The sequence below is a fragment of the Callospermophilus lateralis genome, chromosome 15, assembly GCF_048772815.1.
Source record: "Callospermophilus lateralis isolate mCalLat2 chromosome 15, mCalLat2.hap1, whole genome shotgun sequence".
NCBI lineage: Eukaryota > Metazoa > Chordata > Mammalia > Rodentia > Sciuridae > Callospermophilus > Callospermophilus lateralis.
Window position 1 is genome coordinate 38,785,134 of NC_135319.1, and position 24,654 is coordinate 38,809,787.

At 33.0% G+C, this 24,654-nt stretch overlaps 1 protein-coding gene across 1 annotated transcript in view; it reads right to left on the bottom strand.

Moving 5' to 3' along the window:
• Ctnna3 (catenin alpha 3) overlaps positions 1-24,654 on the bottom strand; it is a 1,643,966-nt gene that overhangs the window by 28,819 nt on the left and 1,590,493 nt on the right. Inside the window, exon 17 of the mRNA XM_076834267.1 lies at positions 15,256-15,390. Within this exon, the coding sequence (XP_076690382.1) occupies positions 15,256-15,390 (135 nt within the window). The remainder of the gene's footprint in view (positions 1-15,255; positions 15,391-24,654) is intronic.

Consider the following 24,654-nt stretch of genomic DNA (forward strand, 5'->3'; position numbering starts at 1 on the left):
TACAAACAAAATTAGTGGGACAATGCCAAGGACTGCTTTCCCTTCTGTTCCAGAGTAAGTTACCATCCAGAAAAAGGAAACACTGTGTCAACCATGGAGGAGCACAAGTTAGGGGAAGGTGAAGTGGAGATATTTGTAGCAGCATCCCTTGGAGATATATATATTTTTTAATATTTTAGTTGTAGATGGACACAATACATTAATTTTGCTTATTTAGTTTTTTTTTTTTTTTTTAATGTGGTGTTGGGGATGGAACCAGGGTCTCATGTGTGCTAGGCAAGAGCTCTAATACTGAGACACAACCCCAGCCCTGCCTTGAATATTTTATAGGGGCAGAAAATGCAAACCAAAGCATTCAGCTTGTGCATATTAAGCCATTTAGCTAACATACAGAAGGTTTCAGGATGTCCCCAGAATATAGGCAAGGAACTAAATATTGACTCAGCAAGAGCTCAAATGAGAGGTCTAATTAAATTAAATGGTACAAAGGGGAGACTTATTTCATAGACTCCAGTAATTGATTAAGGCACAGAAGAGACCAAATAAAGGTCAAAGAGGTATAGTAATAACTAAGAATATATATTGTGTGTGCACGCACACACCCATGCACACTCATATACAACCATCCACAAGATGAGATGTAAAGAAGAAATAGAAATGACCAAAAGTTCAAAGGTTCTTATTGGTCCAATTGTGAAAAATGATTGGAATTTTTCATTACCATAAATAATCAATGGTGCTTTTAAGCAAAGTCTGGCACTGAAACACATATCAGCATGTTAGTTTTAATTTTATTTTAATGACTAGCTCTGTGCAGAAATGCCTTCGGTGTCCTTTCCTTGAAAGAATTGGATTGATAGCTGATGAAGGATAGGCGTAATACTTCTGAGCTCTAATGCTATTTTAAATTCCACTCCAGAAAGGTGTGAACATGAAGAACTATGATGATGATTCTGGTGTGTTCAGAGTTGTCTGCTTCCGAATATAACACTGGAATAACTCAGTGTTCATAGGAACAGACCAACAGATTTTATTTCTGTCATGATTGCTACTTGTTGGGGGCTTCCAGGACTGTTTTCAGATGAAAGGGAAATGGAGATGGAGGTGAAGCAAAAGTGAAAAGGTACTTGCCTTCTTCCTTGTTCCTTGGCTCTCTGAGCCTTAGTCTCTCATCTATAAGATGGGGATAATAATGAAACTTTTCTCACTGATGGAAAGAATAAAATAATATATGTAAGGGATTCATATACCATTTTGGTCATTAATTAAAGTTTAATAAGTGTGAATTTTCATTGTCATCATCACTCATTATACTTATTACAGAAGTGAAAGATCAGAACCCCATCATGGAAACATCCTCCAACTGCTCAATGGGAAAGACATGAAGTCTGCATCTGCTTAATTTTACATTTCCACTAAGGCTTCTGCATCTTCCACTGGGCAACTTAGCATTAATTTTACATGCTTTAGAATCAGAAGATTGGGTTCAAGATTTCATTGTGATTCCTTCATTTTGTCCCCTCTTACTGGGCGTTGAGTATAGGACATTATATCATTGAGCCACATTCTTGGTCCTTTTTGTTTTTGTTTTGAGACAGGGTTTCACTCAGTTGCTGAAGGTGGCCTGAAATTTGTGATGCTCCTGCCTCAGCCTACTGAGTCACAACAATCTGGGATTACAAGCAGGTATCAGCTCACTTTGCCTCTGAATAGCTTGGTGACCTTGGATATGTTACTACTCCTCTACATTTCAGTGACTGTGTTGACAGAATTATAATAGTAAGAATTTCCATGGGGATTTCCTTGGTAAAGATATTTAAAGTAAATACATTTCAAATATTAATGCTTAGAATTAATAAGCATGCAATTTCATGTACTTAGACAGGAACACATATATTTCTCTATCCTTTAACTCTGAATATAATCACAGAACTTTTGAGCTTGATGAAACCTAGTGATAACAGTTATTCTCTCTACCTGTCAGTCCATCTCTGCCTCTGTCTCTCAGTCGCTCACTCTCTATAAGACACACAAACATACAAATTATGCTGTCAGAATGTTAGTGATTATGGGGCTCTATACCCACACCATTTCCTAATCCAAACAGAGGTTTCTTGATCTATTATTAAAAACATTATCTTCCATTTGAAGCCAATTTATATTTTCAGGTCATTTGTGTAGAACTTTTTCTTCAACAACTAACCAAATCCTCCCAATTTTTTATGATTTAGCTCACATTTTCTGTAAAAAACTTCAGTCTATTCAATTCAGAGAATTTACTTTGCTGGAGATTTTTGGCATCTATTGTCCAAAACAACTCTTTTTAAATCCATTCTTACTGCTCCTAAACATTTCTTTAAGATGTTGGCTATTGTATTCTCTCCAACATCTTAAAAGTCCATGTTACCAGAAGTGTTAATTGGGCTCAAATAGCTTCTTTAACTTTTGTGGTAACTGAAGTTCAACTTTATCTTATAATTACATAATACTAAATATGTGTCATTTATATACGCTCAAATATTGAATAAAGTATTTTTATGCCCATTTTTCTTCAAAACTAGGGTTAATACTATTACCATTGATACCAGGTAAAATCTAGCTCTCTCTCTGAGGAGCTTTAACCTTATGCTAGATACACTAATGACAGCTTTAGACTATACAATTCACCCACTACTTATCAGCCAGGAATGAACCAAACTCTATCTTGGTATATAAACAAAAATATTTTTTTTGCTTCTGAGCATATATAAAGTGCTGCTGATTAACAGGGATGAACAATAAGCAATTTTATGATAGGTAAGAAATGATCCTACTAAAGGGAGAATATTTTCCTTGCTTTCTTCCTTTAAACATAACTTGAAATAACTAATATAACAATTTGATTACATTATCAATAAATAATATCACTATATAATGAAATTTATATTATCTCACATTAGCTAGTGTCATTACTATTACCATGACTATCACCACTGCTGTCACTCTACCAGGCAATATTTAATGAGCACCTGTTATGTGCTGCTATGTGCTAGACATTATAATAAGCATATTACATGTGATATCCTATTTCCCTCTGGGAAAGTATCTATCAGCCAGTGACCAACACTTCCATACTTCTTGTGCAGAGGTGACAGAAGTCTTCACAGTGAGATTTTAGAAAGTATGTATACCTGGTCCATTAGTAACAATGTAGACAAATGTTTTCTACCAATATTAAATATTGGTAGAAATATTAAATGTGAGCAAAAGAAAAAAATGTTGTTTTAAATAACTGCAATTGGGAGGTGTTTGTATGCTAGCACAGCCTAGTCAAACTTGAGTAATTTTAGTGTTTAAACATCATTTTTTCCTGTTGTACATCTTCCTTGTCATGCTGAACCTGAGGCTAGATTAAAAACAATTCACCTCCAATTAGGAGATAATTGAACTTGCACTCTACATGTAGTTGAAAGTATAATCAAGCTTCTAAAATTCTCATGAGAGAGCATCAGTTTTGCCACCAGCAATAAAATGCAATATCATGAGCACACAAACACACATGCACAGTTGCAAACACACACAAAGAGTTGGTGCTCAATGTTTATACAATGTACGGATGTATATAAAGAGTATGAATCTCTTTGAAAAACACTGAATATTATCAGAAAATTCAACCACAAATTGCCTGTGACCCATGGCTTGACCAAGAGCTTCCTTGAGACATCTAATATTGCAAAGAAACAACTTAATGCACTTGTTCCCCTAGGGTTGTCAGTGTTATTTTTGTGATCTACTAAATCATCAGAAAGCAGTATTTCCAGACCATATTATCACAACTCCCTGCTGAAAAGCCTTGGATAAACTGTGATTTAATGTTGTAACTTCAGCTTTTATTGAGGGTCAGTGTAAGAAATGCTTATTTGAACATTTCAGTCTCTTATTAACTCTTTGATTAAGACACTGTCCATCATGTTACCAATTGTTAATCAAATAATGATATTATATAAAAAATATTTAAAGTATGATTTATTTTCACTCATAAACACCTATGCTATTTCTCATCAAACAATAATTACTATTTACTTACTAGAATTAGTTGCTACTTTTCAGTTTAATTTACTGACCTAGGGCCACAGTCTTAAGTTTGTATACTTCAAAAAATTCTCAGGATGTGATTTTAACTTTAGTTTCTAATTTTGATATTTTTCTTGATTTCTGAAATGTGCATATTATCTGAAGCTAGAATACAAACTTCATTTGTAATGTAAACCTTATATGGTATTATTTTTGCTTGTCTTTTCTTTCTAACTGAACTCCTAGAGAACAGAAAACTTGTTTACTCATCTCTTCATTGTTATTTCAGGGCTGGAAAAATGAGAATAAATATGTGTTAGTGTGGAATGACACAAGGAGCTGAATCTAAAGCCTATGTTCACATTTTCACTCCATCACTTACTAACCATGTGACATTTGGCAAGTCATATTCATTTATTAGCCTTTGTTTTCTTGTCAACAAAATACCATGAGTTTACTGGTAGCACTGTTGTGAGGATAAAATAATATATATGAGCGTGTCAATAAGAGAGGAGTATTCACCAAATTCAGCAAATTCTCCTGTCATCTCTTTTCCATCTATGAAGTAAGTGACAGTAAAGGACACAGGATAGTATCATTTGTCTCTTTAGGAGGTACCCATGAAAAGAGCCTGAGAGAAAGTTGTGCATGTGATATACTAAGTCTCTTTTGAGGAGAAGAGGAAAGAAGAAAGAAGCATGGGAGAGGGGCTACAGCCAAATAAGAGCATCATTAATCTCAGCCAGAGATGGCCTGATGCTATAGGGGGCTGGAAAATTGCAGAAAAGTTGATAAGATCTTGAGGCAAGTAGTGCAACCTTTTGTATCCTTTTGTCAGTCAGTTACTTGTTACGGGCTGCCAGGGCATGCAGGGGTGATAGAGCTTAACCACACAGACACATTGGCTCCTGTTTAGCTGGAGACAATTATCCAGAGAAAAGAGCATATATGTGATGTTAGCAGCCAACACTCCACAGCAGGTGGAAGATAGGTGAATTGCCAGGTAAGGGAAGGTGTCGCCAGCATCATAGAGTCCAGGGATGTTGTTAACAATTTACAATGTACAGGACAGTCTCACCAACAAAGAAACAGCTAGACCTCAAATGTCAAGAGTGCCAAGAATTAGAAATTCTTGAAAGCATTAAAAAATCAATACTTAATATCTGTTACTACCAATTATCGATTTACTATTTATATGATTTGGACTTTACAAATCATTATGAGGAAAGCATGGAGTGGCATTGATTTTGCAAAGAAACACATACACTCACACACACACACACACACACACCCTCACACATACTCGTGCACCCTCACACACTCACAGGAACTTTTTCCCCATGACCTTCGCTAGTATACCTTATATTACACATTAACAAGCATAAATGCAGTATGGAGTCAGGACTGAAATTATGACTTTTGCAATTGTTACCCAGGCCATTTTTGTGCCCTTTTTCTTCTTCCTTCAGTTATGCCTTTATCTCTGTCTTTATGTATTTTAATGTCAGCACCTTACTGTTATACAATATTTAGCAACTCGATTTTTGCTTTCTTCTCCTGTTCTCCCATGCCCCTTCTCTCTGGCTTCCAACCAAGCCCCAGGAGCATCAGGATATCTGCATCCAGCTCTGCTCTTTTCTTCTGCTGCACTTTGCCTAATGGGGGACTTGGCTCCAATCTGCAATTGTCAAATACATCTTGCTCAGTTTCATGGCTTCTCCTTTACCTCTGGCTTTGAAGTTATATAGTTCAGGTTGCTTAGCACACAATAGACATAATTAATCCCCTCTCTTCTTCTCTAAGCAATGGTAACAAGCCAATTCTTTTCTTTAGTCTTAAAATTCTTCTGATATATTTCTTTGAATAATATAAAACTTTTAACACAAAAACAAGAATATAGCAATTATTATAGAAGTAAACTTGACCATGGAGATACCCATATTAGATTTGTACTTTTTCCCTTTTCCCTCCATTTCTTTCCTTCTCATAGCCACCATTTTGTGTGTATGACTCATCCAGATGTTTAATTTTTGTCTATCTCTGTAATAGAAGATGACATTAAAGTCTCATTAAAGTCATGTCAAATCAATCCTAAAATCATAAACAATATATTACTATTTTTATATATACATATCACCTTTCTCTACATTTGCAATTAGCAGGTAACTCCTGTAGCTTCTGATCTCATTCTCACTGTCAAAGATTAAGCAAAGTTGTCACCCTACACTTTTAAAACAAATCAAAACAAAATGATACTGCCTTCTATCTCATGACATAATTGGCCGATTGGTACCAAGAGGGTGTTTTGTATAGAAACTGGGAAGAGAAAAGAATAACAGGAGAGAGTAAGATGAGAAATTCTAGAAAAAGCAACCATGAAATTCATCTGGAAAAACAATAGACCCACAACAGCCAAAGCAATCCTTAGCAAGAAGAGTGAAGCAGGTGACAATACTACCAGACCTTATACTATAGAAATTTTGATTTGGAAGGAACCACAAAACATTTTCTACCCTAAACCTTAGATTATACATATATGAAGAAACACACCAAAAGAGATGAATGTCTACATTTACCAAGGTCTCCTATCTTGGAGTCCAGATGTGTTCCTGTCTTCTCCTGTGAGCTCCTCATTTTGAGACTGTTTTCTAGTCAGTTGTTCTTAAGAATTCAGATTCATTATACCATCACTATTATCAATTAATACTTGCTTTAGTCAATGCTTCCCCACATCTTTCAATTAAAAGTATTCCTTAGCCACCATGGCAGCTGGGTGTCCTAATATAGCCTCCACTCACCCTACCGCTAAACTCACTGAGAGGTCAGAAGGGATTATATTCACTGACAATGGGTAAAGAAAACAGAAACCTAGATTCTTGTCCCGATTCTTCCAATAAGTACTTTTGTGGACTGAAGCAAGTCATTAACGTCCCTGACCTATTTCATTGTGCGTAAAATTAATTTGAGATAGTTATAAATAATTTTTAAGGTTCCTTTCAAGCATTGCACAATCAACATTCTCAAGAAAATTTATTTCATTATATCAGTTTACTTTTCCAACCAGAGAAAATTTTAGTTGTTTTATTACTTTGCAATACAAAAAGAAAGCAACATCCCTCCATGCATATTTTGTTTTGAAATTATGTTTTCTGATTGACAAGGGTCTTTTTAATTCCATATGCCTCCGAATTGGTGTTACAAAATTAACTATACAAACAACAAAACACTTCATAGAATTAAATATGCCAGTTAAAAAAAAAATTAAAAACTTCAGTCTTTTTTTTTGTTTTCTTCTCCTCCTCAGTCCTTTTTCCTTCATTTCTTTTGATCCCTGCCCCCAAACTTCTATTTCATATTTATCCCCCTCCTTCTTTTTATCTATAAATATTTTACTTAATTTTCAAAACATTTTGTTTAGTTTTCTCAATTTTTTGATGCCTACAAATGATTATACTACTTTCAGAAAGCTCATTAACGAATTCCCTTAATACTTTAATGTAGTAAGCACATTAACCTACTAAGTTATTCTGTAAGTACTTGATTGCCTGAGTTCTGTAGACCCTAGTGGCTCTTTTGGTCAATAGCTATGTTATTGCTATTCCCTATAATTTCTAATTGATGCACACTGCTCCTTGATTTCTGCTAAAGCTGAGTTGCAGCTTCTTGGCAAGTTTTCAATTGTGCTGATCTTTTCCTCCTACTAATTGGTTTCATTTATTTATCTAATTTTTAAAATTGTGGCCTTGGCATACCTACCTAAGGGTATGAGAGTACAATTAAACACATTAAAGTAAGTCTACAAAACCTAGTGATTATGTTATTAATCAACTTTAAGGAATATAAAAAATTTGCATGACATTCGGTGAAAGGGTAATTTTAAGAGTTTAGAGCCATCCATTATTTCCTTTTTTTCCTCCTGAATTTTCTTTTTCATATATACAAGATAGAGTATAATGATGTTTATTTCTTTAAGGCAAGCTCCCTTTCACAAAGTATAACGTTTTTTTTTTTTTTTTTTCTATTGGGCACGGTGTATAAGGACAATAGATAAACAACTGATGAAGAATTTATGAGAATGCCTTCAGGAAATCAGGTATATTTTAAATTTAGGACATTCACAATCAAGATGGTTATGGACACTGAACTATAGCAATATGTTTAATTAGTCAATTTGTGTTTCTCTGTCATTTTCATTTAAAATTTTACATACTTTTTCTTTGAGAGAAGACAGCACTCAGAAGGTCACAATGCCTTTATTTCCTTGGACAAACTGAAGCTGAGACAGATTTTATGAAGGGCTATGTCCTGGAATTTGGCTCTGGTAGAATAGTGTCCAGCATATAGTGTCTCTATTCACTGTCTCAAACCATTGGTGCTAACTTAGGTTATTTCTACTTCTAAGCAAATGTTGAAAAGTTATTGAAGATATGGATGTCTGTGTTTTGTTGCGAAAATAAAAGTTTGAAAGAACACTCAAGTCTTAACAAAAAACTACTCCTCCCTTTTTATCAAAGTATGAGATCCAGTAGCAATAAGTTTTTAAACTTCCCATTCATCTGTCTTTAAATGTGATTAAATCTTCATCCATCTTTATTCTAGCTCAGGAAAAAAGCTGTTTTTACCAAATGTAATATTTCTAACTCCTCCATCCCCACCCCCTCACACTTGCTTAACACTTCATTCCATCAATTATAGTCCCAATTTTTCATAGATTCATTCTTTTCTGGTGTTTCAGACTCATTGCCTAAAAATATCTCAATCTCTGCCATCTTAAAAAGTATGTAAATAAAAATGCTTATTTTAAACAGCTATTTAACCCTTGTGACTTAAAGACCCTACTAGAACAACTGTAGAGAAGGAAAAGTTTATTTGAGAGCTCACGGTTTCAGAGATCTCAGTCCATAGACTGCCGGCTCCATTCCTCTGGGCTTGAGATGCCGCAGAATAACATGGCAGAAGAGTGCAACAGAGGGAACTAGTTCACTTCATGATTAGGAAGCAGAGAAAGACAGATCTCTACTTGCTAGATACAAATATATAACCTGAAGCCATGCCCCAAATGGCCCACCTCCTTCAGCCACCCATTACCTGCCTTCAGTTACCATGCAATTAATCACAGCAAGTGATAAATTCACAGATTGGGTTAAAGCTCTCATAACCCAGTCATTCTTCTCTGAACCTTCTTGTATGGTCTCACACATGAGCTTTTGGGGAACATTTCACATCCAAACCATAACAATGCTATACCTCCCCCAAATGATACGGCTTTTAGCAATTCTATCTGCCTGGACCAACAAGTTCATCTCTAACTTTCTCTCACTCCCTTCAGCTTAAAACTCTATGTTTTTCTATGCTACCATGTTTTTTCTGTCACTGCTTACTCAGTGCTCAATTCACTATGGTATAATTTTTGCCTTTACTGTATTGCTGACAATTACATTGGAAAAGATACTAAGATGACTTCTAAACTGAGTTATCTACACCATTTGTAGTCATTGGCTACTACTGCACCTTCAATCACACACACACACACACAAAAAAGTATTCTAGAACTTGATTGTCTCTAGGGGAATATGCATTAAAAAGCAGATAAGTACAATATAAGTGAGTACTACTACAATTCTGGTCATTACTTGATAGAGTTAGTTGCCACTCAATATTCATTTTGTTTCATAGAAACAAAATTTTGATTACATTGAGGAAAGCATTGTGTCCAAGCAGTGTTTTATTTATTAAAACAAATAAACAAAAATATCCACGTTTTGCAGCACTCCTTGCAGTTAGGTATATAGCTTATGACTAAGCTGTAGACAATAGTATATTAGAGAATGCATTTGAAATGGAATTCCCAGAAGGCCCTTTAAAATGATGCAAGGAATGTTTGCTTCTGTTCCTCTTTGTTCTTACTGTCTGGAATATAAAAGGCATTATTAGAACTAGAGAAGCCACATTTTTTACCTTGATAATAATGAAAGCTAGAAGGCAGAAACACAAAGGTGCCTATGTCCCTGATGGTTTTGTAGCTGCCATAACAATCCTGGCGTGGCAGGGCTCAGACTTATCTCTATGAAGACAGTCAACTCACTATTTGTTTAAACTGCCAAATGAAGTCTCTATATCTGAGAAAGCTATATGAAATCACTTTATAGAAATAAAACATTACTCTTGATATCTCAGGTTTTTTTTTAATCTTATCCAGTATAATCTTACTGGATGGTTCCATCTATTTCTCTTTCACCTCTTTCCAAAGTTCTAGAAAAATATATATAATTCCTGAATCTTTCTCTTTGGATGTTGCTGAGTTACCTAAATTCAACTAACAAAATTCGAGTGTGTTTCCTTACGTCTCCTAATCTGGTCATCCTTCCATATGTAGGTTTTAGTTAGTGATGTCCCTGTTGATGAAGTAAACTATCAAAGCCCAAAACCTTAGTATACTAAGTCTTAATTTTTCATATTTCTTCTCCATAAATACCCAGTAGATCATTGGCCCTCACACTTTATCCTTAGAATTTTTTCTTGTATGGATACATTTCTTGTTATGATCACCAAGATTGCCTAAATCCAGGTTCTCACTTGGACTTTTTTGTTTGTTTGTTTGTTTTTTCTAAATAGGCCTCTACCCTCCAGCCCCTCATCTCTCCAATCTATCACCACCTTCTCAAAAATAGTTAATTTCCAAATACATAGATCTATTTATGACCCTTCTCAAAATTACAAAAAAACAAAATCGATTGTCTCTAGTGTGAAGGTAAATGTTAGAAAAGATCCTTTTTGAACACCCCCATTTCCTTTACAGCTTCTGCTATGTCACTGGGCCTCATCATACTCTTGACAATACAAGAAAAAGTGTCTTCAGTCGCATCACACTGATTGTCACTTGCATAACACTACACATCTTTTTTATTTCTTTTTATCTTGTTTGGCCCTTCTGCTTTGAATTCTTCTCCTTCTCTTTTCTCATAACTACACATTTGTTTTCCTCCTTATTCATCCAGGCCTAATTTAGAATCAAGCCACTTATAGAGCTTTTTCTAGCATACTCTATACCATTCAGGAATCAATTATTCCCTTCCCAGTTAAACTATGTGCATTTGTACATACTGATATTTTATAGTTTATTACATTATTCTGGAATTAATTTTGTATGCTTAGGAATATTTTGTGTTTCTTAATTTTGTATATATTTAAACATTGTAGACAAAGGCACTATGTACTCATTTTGCATCCTTCAGATGTTTTACTATGCGTGGCCCACAGAGGGTTCTCACTCCATAGTAACAGATTGGAACTAATTATACACACTTTGCTTTCCTTACAGGTAAGACATGTAAGTACAGGGAAAGTGCTTCCAATAGATGTAAGAATGACTGGAAAATAATTTAAATTAAATGGCTTTCAAATTCTTTTACATTATGAATTCATGTTCTTTATCCTAAACCCTAACACTCCAGACCCAGAATATATTCTGCCCATTCTTTTCAGGAATGTTATCTCATTCACATTTACTTCTTTTAAATAAAATGTATTTACTAAAGGCATTGATTCATGAATCTGATCTTGAAATGCAAACTTTATTTAGTGAACTTTAAATAGTTTGCAGTTTTGAATACCAAATTTCCGAACTTCTTAATGAGTTTCTCCACTTTAAAATTATGCTTAGTACTTTACAAGAGATTTCATATAAAAATAAATTAGATCTTCACAATTTAAAGATGAAAAGGGGTAGAGACAAGAACTCAGGGTCACTGAGGAAATAAAGTAAGGGTATGTGGACACACATAAATGAAATGTATGTTTAAAGTTTCTAGGATCTACCTATGAACAGATTCAGTGAAGAGTGTGAAAAGAGGCATGCTCTTTTTGCAGATTTATTTTTTCTAATGGGAAATTGTGGGCAAAATAATGACAAATAGCTCTGCATTTGCAATGCTATGCTTCCTTTAATATAATGACTCAGCTTTTAAATCGTAAATTGTAGATTCTAAATTGCTCCTGCCTCATCTATCTGTAAAATATGTAAAGTTCATAAATTTGAATCATCATACCAAATAGGAATACAAACTGTATCTGTACTTCTAGAGAAGAATATATTTTACTGGGACAATTAACAGTAATATATTTTAACATTTATATAAAATCTGGCCTTCTATCAAAATTTTTTTGTAAGCTTGTTTAGAAAACACAAGAGAGTGGCAGATATTAAGAAAATAATATTTATATTTTCCTAAAACTACTGGGTTTTAAAATTAATATATATATATATATATATATATGCATTATTATTATACATAAAGTGAGATTCTTTATGCCATATTCATTCGTGCATATAATATTAAACCTTATCAAGGATGGTGTGTGAAATGAAAAAAATCAAAACAAGACAGACATTTGTCTCCAAATAAATATATATTTTTAACATATTTAAAGTAGTATAATGTAAAATGAGAAGTTAAGACTGGATGCCTTATAGTTCAAAATGTAGATACAATGAAGTTTAATATATGTTTGTATACATATATGTATTACATATATATTTATATTTATTTATCTGCATTTGCAATGCTATTCCTCCTTTTATATACTGAGTCAACTTCTTTTTTCAAACTCCCCTCCCACCAATTTTATGATAGTAGGGATTTAATGTGGGGGTGCTTTACACTGAGCTACATCTCTAGCTCTTTTTAAATGCTTTTTATTTTGAGACAGGGTCTTGCTAAGTTGCTTAGGGCCTTACTAAGGCTGGTTTTGAATTTGCAGTCCTCCTATCTCAGCCTCCTGAGTCACTGGGATTACAGGCATGTATCACTATACCCAGTTTAATATTTTTTGTTCTCAAGTCTATTTTATCTGTTGTTGAAATAGTCACTCCAAATATCTATAGAGACAGAATGTAGATTAGTGGTTGCATAGAAGCTTCAGGATAGGAATGTGTGTTGTTCAGGGCAGTGGAATGACTACCAATGGATATGGGGTTTCTTCCTCACACACACTTGGTACAGGGGATTGAATCCAGTGGGGCTATAACACTGAACCACATGTTTAGAATTTTTATTTTTTATTTTGAGACAGGGTCTCACTAAATTGCTTAGGGCCTCACTAAGTTGCTGAGGATGCCATCCTCCTGCCTCAGGCTCCTGAATCACTGGTATTACAGGCGTGTACACCACTGTGCCAGCTAATGAATCAATTTTCAAATCATAAATTGTAAATTTTAAATAGCTCGTGTCTAATATTTTATCTGTAAAATATGTTGTGTATATTTATATATAATATAATATATACATATATAAAAATAAAATATAATATATTATATTATATATTATATATGTAAATTTTATATTATATATATATATATATATATATATATATATATATATATGGTTCATGACTTATGATGATTTGACTTATAATTTTTTTAACTTTCAGATAATAGGAAAGTGATACAAATAATCAAAATTTGTTCTGATCTTTTCTTGGATCACAATGTGTGGTTACATCTTGGAAACTAGGCTACCAATCAGCCACATGATCATGAGGGTGAAGGATAACTGATACTTTACGATGTATTATGTTAGCATCATTTTCTGGATACAGGTATGTTCAATAAGTTACAGGATATATTCAACACATTATTACAAAATAGGCTTTGTGTTAGATGACTTTGCTCAACTGCAGACTATTATAAGTATTCTGAGCATGTTTAAGGTAAACAAGGTTAAGCTATGATATCCAGTAGGATAGATGTATTAGATTCATTTTAACTCAGGATATTTTTAATTTACAATGGGTTGATCAGAATAGAATCCCATAATTCAAGAAGCACCTGAAATGCATACCCACAGGGATTGTATTTATATTTGGATGCATTTATATAGGTCTTTATACATGTATTATATTTGTATCTATACACATATATTTCTGTTTACATGACTTATGACTACTTGAAATATGTCATTCTCCTTTGAAAAATCAAAGGGCGCCAGTATTACACAGATTATATATCTAAATTTGTTTTTGTAAAATTTGCATATGAGGGAAATTAATCTTTATAAGATAGAAAGCAATCCCACAATATAATTTCTACTTTGACTTGTGCTCTTCAGGTTCTCCATAGATACAACCTGAGCAGAGAAAGCACAGGCCTTTGAAGATAAACTCCAGATCTGCCATTACTAGCATTGTCTCTTTAACCTTTCTGAATTTCATTTTTTCATATATTAAAGAAAAAAAACAAGCAAATAAAATATCTGTCTGGCATACTATTGTGAAAATTGAGATAAAATACAGGCAAGAGACAGTAAGGATTAATTTTCTTCCTTCCACCCTTGATGATGGTCTTTTGCTTATGTTTTTGCAGTTATATTCTATTCAAGAACATTAATTCCTTGAGAAAAAGTTCAATGCCAGGATGTAGAGACCTTAAATGTCACAAATTTATAAGTACATTGCTGTAATTTTTAAAAATTTGTTCTCAGGAATGTAAGTTCTTAGAATGTTCATACCATTTTATTTTAACTTATATTTATAATCTTCCTCCATGTCCTTTCCAAAGTCACTGATAACTGAATCTAATATAGATATCAAATATTATTTTATTACCATACCTGCTCTAGAGAAATGATTCACTATTATTAAGAGATGAAGAGAAAAGTTAAGATTTTATTTCTACCACAGTAATTTAAAAGCAGGTTCAAACTCAAAGCCATCAAAGAATTTACACAAGCTACTCTAAATCTGTTTTATCATACTCCACTTCTAAAAGTAAATTCAGAAGTTTTCTAAAAATCTCAAGCCCTTAATTTCCATATGATAGAAATGAATATGTGAAAAATGGATATCAATTAATAGCAATAAAGTAATCATGGTATTGATTTGCACCCCCACATTGATTTTTATAAAGATTGCAGTATTTAATCAGAATTGCATCTGTACCCTCTCTGAAGTCTGAAAACTGTGCTCTAACTTACCATGCATTTCTCATTCTAGTGGTTTATAAAATCTGATTTATTCTTTAATTTCTGAAGTAAATAAAAATAAGTTGTATCTACCTATTAGTTTAGTTACATGTACTTTTATACAAACTCTGACAGTTTGTTCTAATGTGAGTTTATCTAACAGGTTTGGTGGTGTTAGCAGTGGTGTAGGTGCTCTGTTTCAAGCACTTTCCACCTGTGAAGGAGAGTGCCCCTCAGTACTCACAGCTGACATGATGAGCTCTCCCCCCAGGTTCTGGATCTCAGCTTTAACTTGGCTGCAGATTTTCAGTTGATGGGAGTAGAATTTTATTTGTTCCAGATAGGCCAGCAGGTCCTGTTTGCATGATGGATCTGGACACTAAATATGCATCAGAGATAAAACAGAGATAGCAAAACATAGATGAAAGTGAGTGAATATAGTCATCAAAAATACCTTACAAGGAAGAAACTTTTTTTTCAGTGAACGCCATCCACTTCTCAGGTTACTCCCATGGAGATTCTGATGTGTTTCTGTTTACTCATTTTTTGACCTTAATTACTACTTGAACAAAATAAATGTTAAAGAAATTCTAAGATATAAAAATAAAATTCCTTTAATATATGACAAGATTAGAATCCTTCAGATTATATCTTTAGGTAAATGGGAAAGAAATATTTAAAATGCAGTCATTCTCTTCATCTAGGATTACCATTAGACTACTCTTTGGGGTCTAGAGTTCCACATTGTCTGTGTTGTGTTATTTATGTGGAATTAAATAAATACTACAATGAAATAAATTATGCTTTATTACTTTCAGCATCAAGCATTCTTAGCTATTAATAGACAAAGGAAATAATTTCTACCTTAAAAACAGCTGTGACCTAACTAAAGCCAAGAAACAGCAAATATTTTTTTTCAAAATATATTAAATTTCTTTACAACAAACAGCTTCCCACACTGTGTTACCTTCTTAAGAAACTCTTGGAAAACAGTTTGAGCTTTATCAGAATATGGTAAATATCTTGGGTTAAGGTTTAATCTTTGTGCTCTTCTTCCTATGCAGTGATTATACATTTTTAAAAATCTTTCCTAAATTAATTCCACTTTTAATAAATTTTCATAAGAACATAGAAATGTAGATCATGATTTATATGCAAAGATATTCACTGTCATAGTACTTAACAATAGCAAAATTTAGAAATAACCTAATGTCCTAAATAATGGAAATACTAAATTCATATGCATTTCTGTATAATGTGAGGTTATGTAGTCTCAAGAAATATTTTCAAATGGTTTGGGGTCATGTTTTTGGAAGGTAGAAAAATCAATATTTAAAATTTTACATAACATTTAAATCAAATTATATGCAAAGAATGTGGTTTCAAAACATGCTAAAAAGAAACATGAAAATAATAATAAACAAGATATGCAATTTTTATGTATTTTGTATATCTTGAAATGAATATATATTATTTCTATAATTATAAGATGTTATAAAAATTTTCTTTCTAATGACCTAAATTGCTAATAAAAAGGTAGGATGAAAGACCAGAAAATACTTCATGCATTTCTGCATTTATCCAGGACAGTCAGACTTCAGTATTCAATGGGGACAGTTTCCTGGTTGTTCAATTCCCTCATATAAAATGGAAAGAATTTGAATATAACCTATACACATCATCGCAGTGTACTTTAAATTATCTCTAGATTACTTATAACACATAAAATACTGTAAATGTTTATAAATACTTGATAGAAAAGGATAGCAAGAAAGAGAAGAGAGAAGAAGGGCAAAGAGGAGGAATGATAATGGCTAGTTTTCCTACAGGTTTTCCTGTGTGAGAAGCTAGGTTAACTAATGTACATTTATCATCTCATTCAGTTGTCAAGCATCTAACAATCAGGTGTTTTTCCCAATTTACAGATAAGAAATTACCTACAATGAAGAAAAGCAAGTCATCTCATTGTTTTACCTTGACATGAAGCTAATCTTTATAAGGTACTTCCTTGGTCTGCCAGGCCTTTGACTGCATAACCCCTAGTATTCACACCATCATTTTAATTAGGCTTTAATTGTTGTCGTTTTTCAGATTATTTTTAAAAATTTTAATTGATTTTTAAAAAATAAATGACAGTGAACTGCATTACAATTCTTATTAAACATATACAGCACAATTTTTCATATCTCTGATTGTATATAAAGTATGTTGACATCAATTCATGTCTTCATACATGTACTTTGGATAATGGTGTCTATCACATTCCACCATCCTTGCTAACTCCCAGTCCCCTCCCTTCCCCTCCCACCCCTCTGCCCTATCTAGAATTCATCTATTCCTTCCATGCTCCCCCTCCCTACCCTACTATGAGTCAGACTCCTTATATCAGAGAAAACATGCAGCATTTGTTTTGGGGGATTGACTAACTTCACTTAGCATTATCTTCTCCAACTCCATCCATTTACCTGCAAATACCATGATTTTACTCACTTTTATTGCTGAGTAATTGTTGTCATTTTTCTAATTTTTAAAAGTAATTGATTTGAATTTAGTTTTCTTTTCTTCATTCCAATGAATCTACAATGATATTTTCTATACAACTTTCATTCAAATCCCTCTTTTTTTTGTCCTGTGGAACTATTTGTATATTAACTGCTTATCAAATATTTGGTTTGCAAATATTTTTCCCAACTTGTAGGCTGCTTTTTTATTTTGTTGATTGCTATGTTGTATAAATTATATACATACAATTTTATAAAAACAAAATTTTAAAAATCAAATAGTTTTTACTCTCATATATTTTTATATATAAGTGATAAAAAACTTTGCTTCCTAGATTTGTAGACCATTCTTGTTCTTGACTTTATTTTTTCCATGTAGAATTTGCATAAAATAACTTTTTAAAAATAGTAAATGTTAATGGATAATTATAAATGTAATGCATTCCACTATTGTCATGTAAGAAATTAAAAAAAAACCAAATGTGATCTTCTTAAAATTTGTTCCAATTAGTCACACATTACCATTGAATGCATTTTGACACATCATACATAAATGGAGTATAACTTCTCATTCTTCTGGTTGTACAGGAAATAGGAAGCATATTGGTCATGTAATCATATAGCATATAAGATAATAATGTCCAATTTGTTCTATTATCCTTCCTACCCCCATACCCCTCTCCTCTCCTTTCACTTCCCTCTAATCCAAAATACCTCTAATCTTCCCTAGTTATCTGCCCCCCAACCCCATTACTGTGAATTAGTATTCACAGATCAGAGAAAATATTGAGCCTTTGGTTTTTAGGGATTGGCTTACTTCACTTACCATTGCCTCTAGTTCTATCCCTTTACCAATAAATGCCATAATTTCATTCTTCTTTAAGGCTGAGTGATATTACATTGTGTATATGTACCACATTTTCCTTATCCACTCATTTATTGAAGAATACTTAGGTTGGTTTCACAGCTTAGTTATTGTGAATTGTGCTGCTATAAACATTGATGTGGCCATGTCACTATAGTATGCTGATTTTAAGTCCTTTAGGTATATGCTGAGGAATGGGATAACTGAATCAAACGGTGGTTCCATTCCAAGTTTTCTGAGGGATATCCATGCTGTTTTCCATATTGGCTGCACCAATTTCAGTATCACCAGCAATGTATGAGTGTACCTTTATCCCCACATTCTCGTCGGCATTTATTGTTGCTTGTGTTCTTGATAATTGTCATTCAGACTGGAGTGAGGTGAAATCTCAATGTAGTTTTAATTTACACTTCATTAATTAATAGAGATGTTGAACATGTTTTCATATATTTGTCGACTGTATTTCTTCTTCTTAAAATGTCTGTTCAGTTCCTTAGCCCATTTATTGATTGGGCTATTTGTTTTTGGTGTAAAGTTTTTTAATTTCTTTAAATATTCTGGAGATTAATGCTCTAACTGAGGTGCAGGTGGCAAAAATTTTCTCAAATTCTATAGGCTCTTTCTTCATGGTCTTGATTTTTTTCTTTGCTGTGAATAAGGTTTTTATATTGTTTCCATCCCATTTATTAATTCTTGTTTTACTTCTTGTAAATCTTCTAAGTCTTATTAAGAAAGTTAGTTTCTAAGATGATATGATGTACATTTGGGCCTACTTTTTCTTCTATTAGGTGCAAGGTCTCTTTTATAGTACCTAAGTTTTGATCCACTTTGAGTTGAGTTTTATGCAGAGTGAGAGATAGAGGTTTAATTTCATTTTGCTACATGTGAATTTCTAGTTTTCCCAGCACCATTTGTTGAAGAGGTTATCTTTTCTCCAATGAATGTTTTTGGCACCTTTCTCTAGTATGAGATTACTGTATTTATGTATATTTGTCTGGGTCTTCCTTTCTGTACCATTGGTTTATGTGTCTGTTTTGGTGCCAATACTATGCCAGTTTTATTACTATAACTCTGTAGTAAAGTTTAAGGTCTAGTATTGTGATGCCACTTGCTTCACTCTTTTTGCTAAGGATTGCTTTGGCTATTCTGTGTCTCCTATTTTTTCAGATGAATTTCATGATTGCTTTTACTAATTCTATGAAGAATGTCATTGTAATTGCTTTAAATTAAATTAAATTCATTAAACAAATTAATTAATTAAGCAGGAATTGCTTTAAATCTGTTTAATGGTTTTGGGGATATGGCCATTTGAACAATGTTAATTCTGCTTATCCAAGTGCATGGTAGATCTTTCCATCTTCTAAGTTCTTCTTCAATTTCTTTCTTTAGTGTTCTGTAGTTTTTTTCATTATAGAAGTCTTTCACCTCTTTTGTTAGATTGATTCCCAAGTTTTATTTGTTTAAGGTGCTTGCTAATGGGGCAGTTTTTCTAATTTCTCTTTCAGTGAATTCATCACTGATGTATAGGCCCATATTGATTTCTGGGTATTGATATTATATACTGATATTTACTGAGTTCATTTATTAGTTCTAGAAATTTTACAGTGGAATTGTTTTGGAGCTTCTAAATATAGAATCATGACATCACAAGCAGTGATAGTTTGAGTTTTTCTTTTCCTATTCATATCCCTTTAATTTCTTTCTTCTGTCTAATTGCTCTGGCTACAGTTTCAAGGACAATGTTGAGTAGAAATGGTGAAAGAGGGCATCCTTGTCTTGCTCCAGTTTTTAGAGGGAATGCTTTCAATTTTTCTCCATGTAGAATAATGTTGGCCTTGAGTTTATCATATGCAGTTTTTACAATGTTGAGATATGTCCTACTTTTAAAGGAATACCACCAGGGATTTTTGGCAAACCAAGTAGCAGAATATCAGCATACTTTGGTTATTATTTACCATTTTTTTAAGACAGGAGATATTGACTAGAATAACTGGTTAGCTCTTTAATATATTGTTTTGTTTTTATAAATTTAAGTTTTATAACCATGGGGTCATCTAGTACAGGTAAGAAGATATCCTGTCAACCTAAATGGTTTTCTCATATTAAAGCCATTTCCACTCTTTTAGTAAGATTCTTAGTACCAATACAGAATGCACCTTCTAGTAAAAAGAGGAAAATTAAAAACTCTTCATTCCTTTCCAGTTAAATTTGGAGGATGAATTAGCAAAGTGAACACTTATAAAGATCTTTATTCATAATCTTAGCAATTTTTTCTTTTGCTCATATTAGAGTAAAAATTTTATTTAAAACACATTTAAAATGACTTTTGCAATTACAGGTTACAATTTAAATTCTGCTAAGCTGGCAAAGCCTGGTAATGAAAAGTATTAGGTGTCATTTTGAATTTCAAGAATAGAAATTTTAAGCAATCAGTGGCAGTAAAAGCATGCCATGTCCATGACCTTTCTCTTCCCACAGGGCTCATCCCTTCACCTCTAATCCAGCCCAGTGGCTATCTCATTTTACCTTTCTCAGAGTTATAAGTCTTCAATGATTCTTTTTTACTGTACTGTTAATGTCTCTTTTTCCAATCTTTGAGCCTATCAACATGAACACTCTAAACAAAGCTTCTCTTATCACAGTGGTCCATGTCCCTTGTTTCTCCTTTTTTAAATATTTTCTGAGTTGTATATGGAAACAATATCTTCATTTTTCATTAATTTTTAATTTTTATGTGGTGCTGAGGATTGAACCCAGGCCTCATATGTGTAAGGCAAGTGCTCTACCACTGAGCTACAGCCCTAGCCCTCTCATGTTTTTTTTCAGGACCATATCTTCTAAAAATGTTCTGATGTGAATTCCTTATTTCCTGTATATGCTGGACACTAACTTCAATTCCATTCCACAGAATTTTATTTCTTTAATATTCCTAGTGGTCTCATAATTTGAAAGAGTACTGTATCTGTTGCCATCCTTCCCTTATTTCATCTCTCTGTAGCTTTTAGATCTTTTATCTTCTTGATATCCTGCTGTCTCTTAATTCTCATAAGAGAATTTCATTTCATGAATGTTTTTTTTTCTAATTCTATAAGAGTTTTTATGACCTACTTGGTAAGCATTTGGTTTCTTTTTGACTGCTCCTATTGCTATTATATCCTGGGCCATCTTTGACTCTTACCTTCTTCAATAAAAGTAGACAATAGCCTGACTTCATCTGCCACTTACAAAGTATAAATTTCAAATCTCAGTAATCCACCCATGCCTTCAAGAGATCCATACACATATGGCATTTGTCCATCCCATTTCAGTGTCTTGTTAACATTTCACACTCAACATATTTAATTTTCAACCACTTCATACTCTATGTTGCTTACTACCAAATTTAATGCTATGGTTTGGATATAGTTTAAGTATGTTCTCCAAGGTGATGTGTTGAAGTTTAATCCAAATTGTGAGCCACTAAAAGAGTGGAAACTCAATCTGCCTACAGTATTTAGAAGTGGGGTCATTCGGAGGTGACTAGAATTCAACAAGGTCATCTGGGTGAACTCCCATGACTGAACACTGGTGGCTTTATAGGAAGAGCAAAGAAACCAGAAAAGGCATCTATATCCCTCTCTCTTGCCATGTGATATCATGCCACCTAGGACTCTGCCAGCAACAAGGCCATCACCAGATTTGGACCTTTGGACCTCTAGAACAGTAACTTCTTTTCTCTATAAATTTATCCAGTTTCAGTTTTTTATTATAGTAACAAAAAAACTAATAAAACCTTTCTAGTAGTATTTAAGTATGAGCAGTCATTAATTTGTGATGGTCCTGTACCTAGAAATCTTCAACATAGTAGAGATTTCTTTTTCTTTGCTCTATTTATTCTGACTGCTAATTTACAAACTCAAGTTTCTGAAACATGGAACAGAGAATGTACCCAGGGAAATATGATGAAAAATACATTGAAACTCCTTTATAATGTCAGTGATGGAAGACAATACTGACTCATATTGTCAAACTAAATGTCTGATTTTTGAGAACTACATTTGAGAAACTATGATTTGTGACTTATCTCCATGCATAAATGTTGTTATCAGAAATGATATGCTATTAAAATGTTGTTATGTCTCTCTGTTTACACTAAAATTGTCTTGAGTTTAAGAACTCTTTTAAATTCACTTTTAGTTTCAATTTGGTTTTATGGTTCTTAAGAACATGGCATATACTTTAAACACTAATAAAAATTAAAGGTAAAGATATTTTCTTTCTTCTCCAATGTTTGCTTCCTCCAGCAGATGTTCCTACTTTTCAATTTTATGTTGATGTCTATGAGAAATTTTTTCAAAAGGACCCAGCACTACAAAAGTAAATAAATAAATGAATAATAAACAGATAGGTTATTAATAGATTACAACTCACCTCCATTTTGCCTGAAATTCGATGAATGACTTGAATTGAAATGAACTCATAAAAATGTGTTATCTTGCACACAGAATTTGTATGTGGAAAAGTTAACTCAAACAAACTCTGACTATTTGGAATTAAAGACAGTAGCAGCTGTAAGAATAAACTTCCCTCAGCTCCCTCTGCCCTCCTATAACTAAGGCACCCCCACCTCCTATACTCTAGAACACCACTTTATACTTTGGTTCCGGGAGCCATGATCCATACATGAAATTAACCTAAATATATAATCTTCTCATAGCATGTAAGAAGTTGTTTCAGTGGGAAAATGACAGATTCAGTAAAAGGGAAAAATGGTAAAACATCATCCTTTTAAGCAAGAGACTATCACTCAAGAACAAGAACACATCAAATATCCTGTATTAAGTCTATTTAATTCCTGAGAAGCTGTTAAATACTTATTTTTATGAAGTAAGAGTTCATTACTCTATAAAACAAATCTAGGCTCTAATGTTTGTCTGAAATAAATTGCAGACCAATAATAACATCAAAACAAACAAACTTTCACAAGGTGTATTTGGGAATTATATCCTTAAATGACATGTAATTATGGTATAATGAATGCTCCAGAAGTTTAATTCTGGCTTAGTTTCATTAAAATACCGTTTTTGACTCAGAGCCTCAGCATGAAAAGTCAAATGAGACTAACCACCAACAATATTTTATCAAAATATCAATATAAAGTACATGTGCAGATTGAGTGCAATGTGAGTGATTTGACTTATACTTCTTTATTTTAAAATGTCATCTTTACTTGAATTAACATTAACCGTCAATGCATTTAGCACTAAAAGTTGATTTTAATTGTGTTCATTTATGATTAGGTGGCAGGACCCAGTCAACAGCCTGCATATCTTTGTTTTAAAAAAATATAACAAGCAAATAGGCTTCAGAAATACCACACAGGGTCAGAAAGTCTAATTTTGTTCTCTTCTTGTGCAACACGCTTTAACAGATGCTAAGTTTACTTTTGGCTGCTATTCATCTCCTTCCTATTTGGGGGTATATTGCTTCTGTAACTAATTGAACTCTTTTTGTGTATAATTCCTATCTTATGAAATTTATAATATCTGCTAAAATGGAGAATTACATTATAGTGTGCAGGAATAGAAAGAAATTTGTGACAGGGGTCTGGAATCTTTTCCACTTCTCCAACCTGTCATTCTGCATATTTATAAGAGAAATGTTTAAATTTTTTGATAGCTAAAAACATGTTGTCCTTTAAGATTATATTGTGTAATAAAGACAAAAAATTGTATGGGTTCTATAGGACTTAGAAAAGCATGTTTTAGATGTATTATTAAGCTACCACAGCATCTCAATACACTTTTTTATTTGTTTTAATTAGTTTTGCATAACAGTAGAATGCATTTATGCACTTTGATGAATCATACATAGATGGGATATAATTTCTCATTTTTCTGAGTGTACATGTTGAAGAATCACATTGGTCATGCAGTTACATATATACATACAGTAATAATATCTGTTTCCTTCTACTATCCTTCCTATCCCCACATCCCCTCTACCTAATCTAAGGGAACTCTATTCTTCTCTAGTGCCCTGCTCGCCTTATTGTGAATTAGCATCTTCATATTAGAGAAAACATTCAGCCTTTGGATTTTGGGGGATTGGCCTTGTTTGCTTAGCATCATATTCTCCAAATCCATCCATTTACTGGCAAATGCCATAGTTTCATTCTTTCTTTAAAGTTGAGTAATATTCCACTGAAATATATATATATATATATATATATATATATATATATATATATATATGTCACTTATTTTTATCCATTTATCTATTAAAGGACACCTAGGTT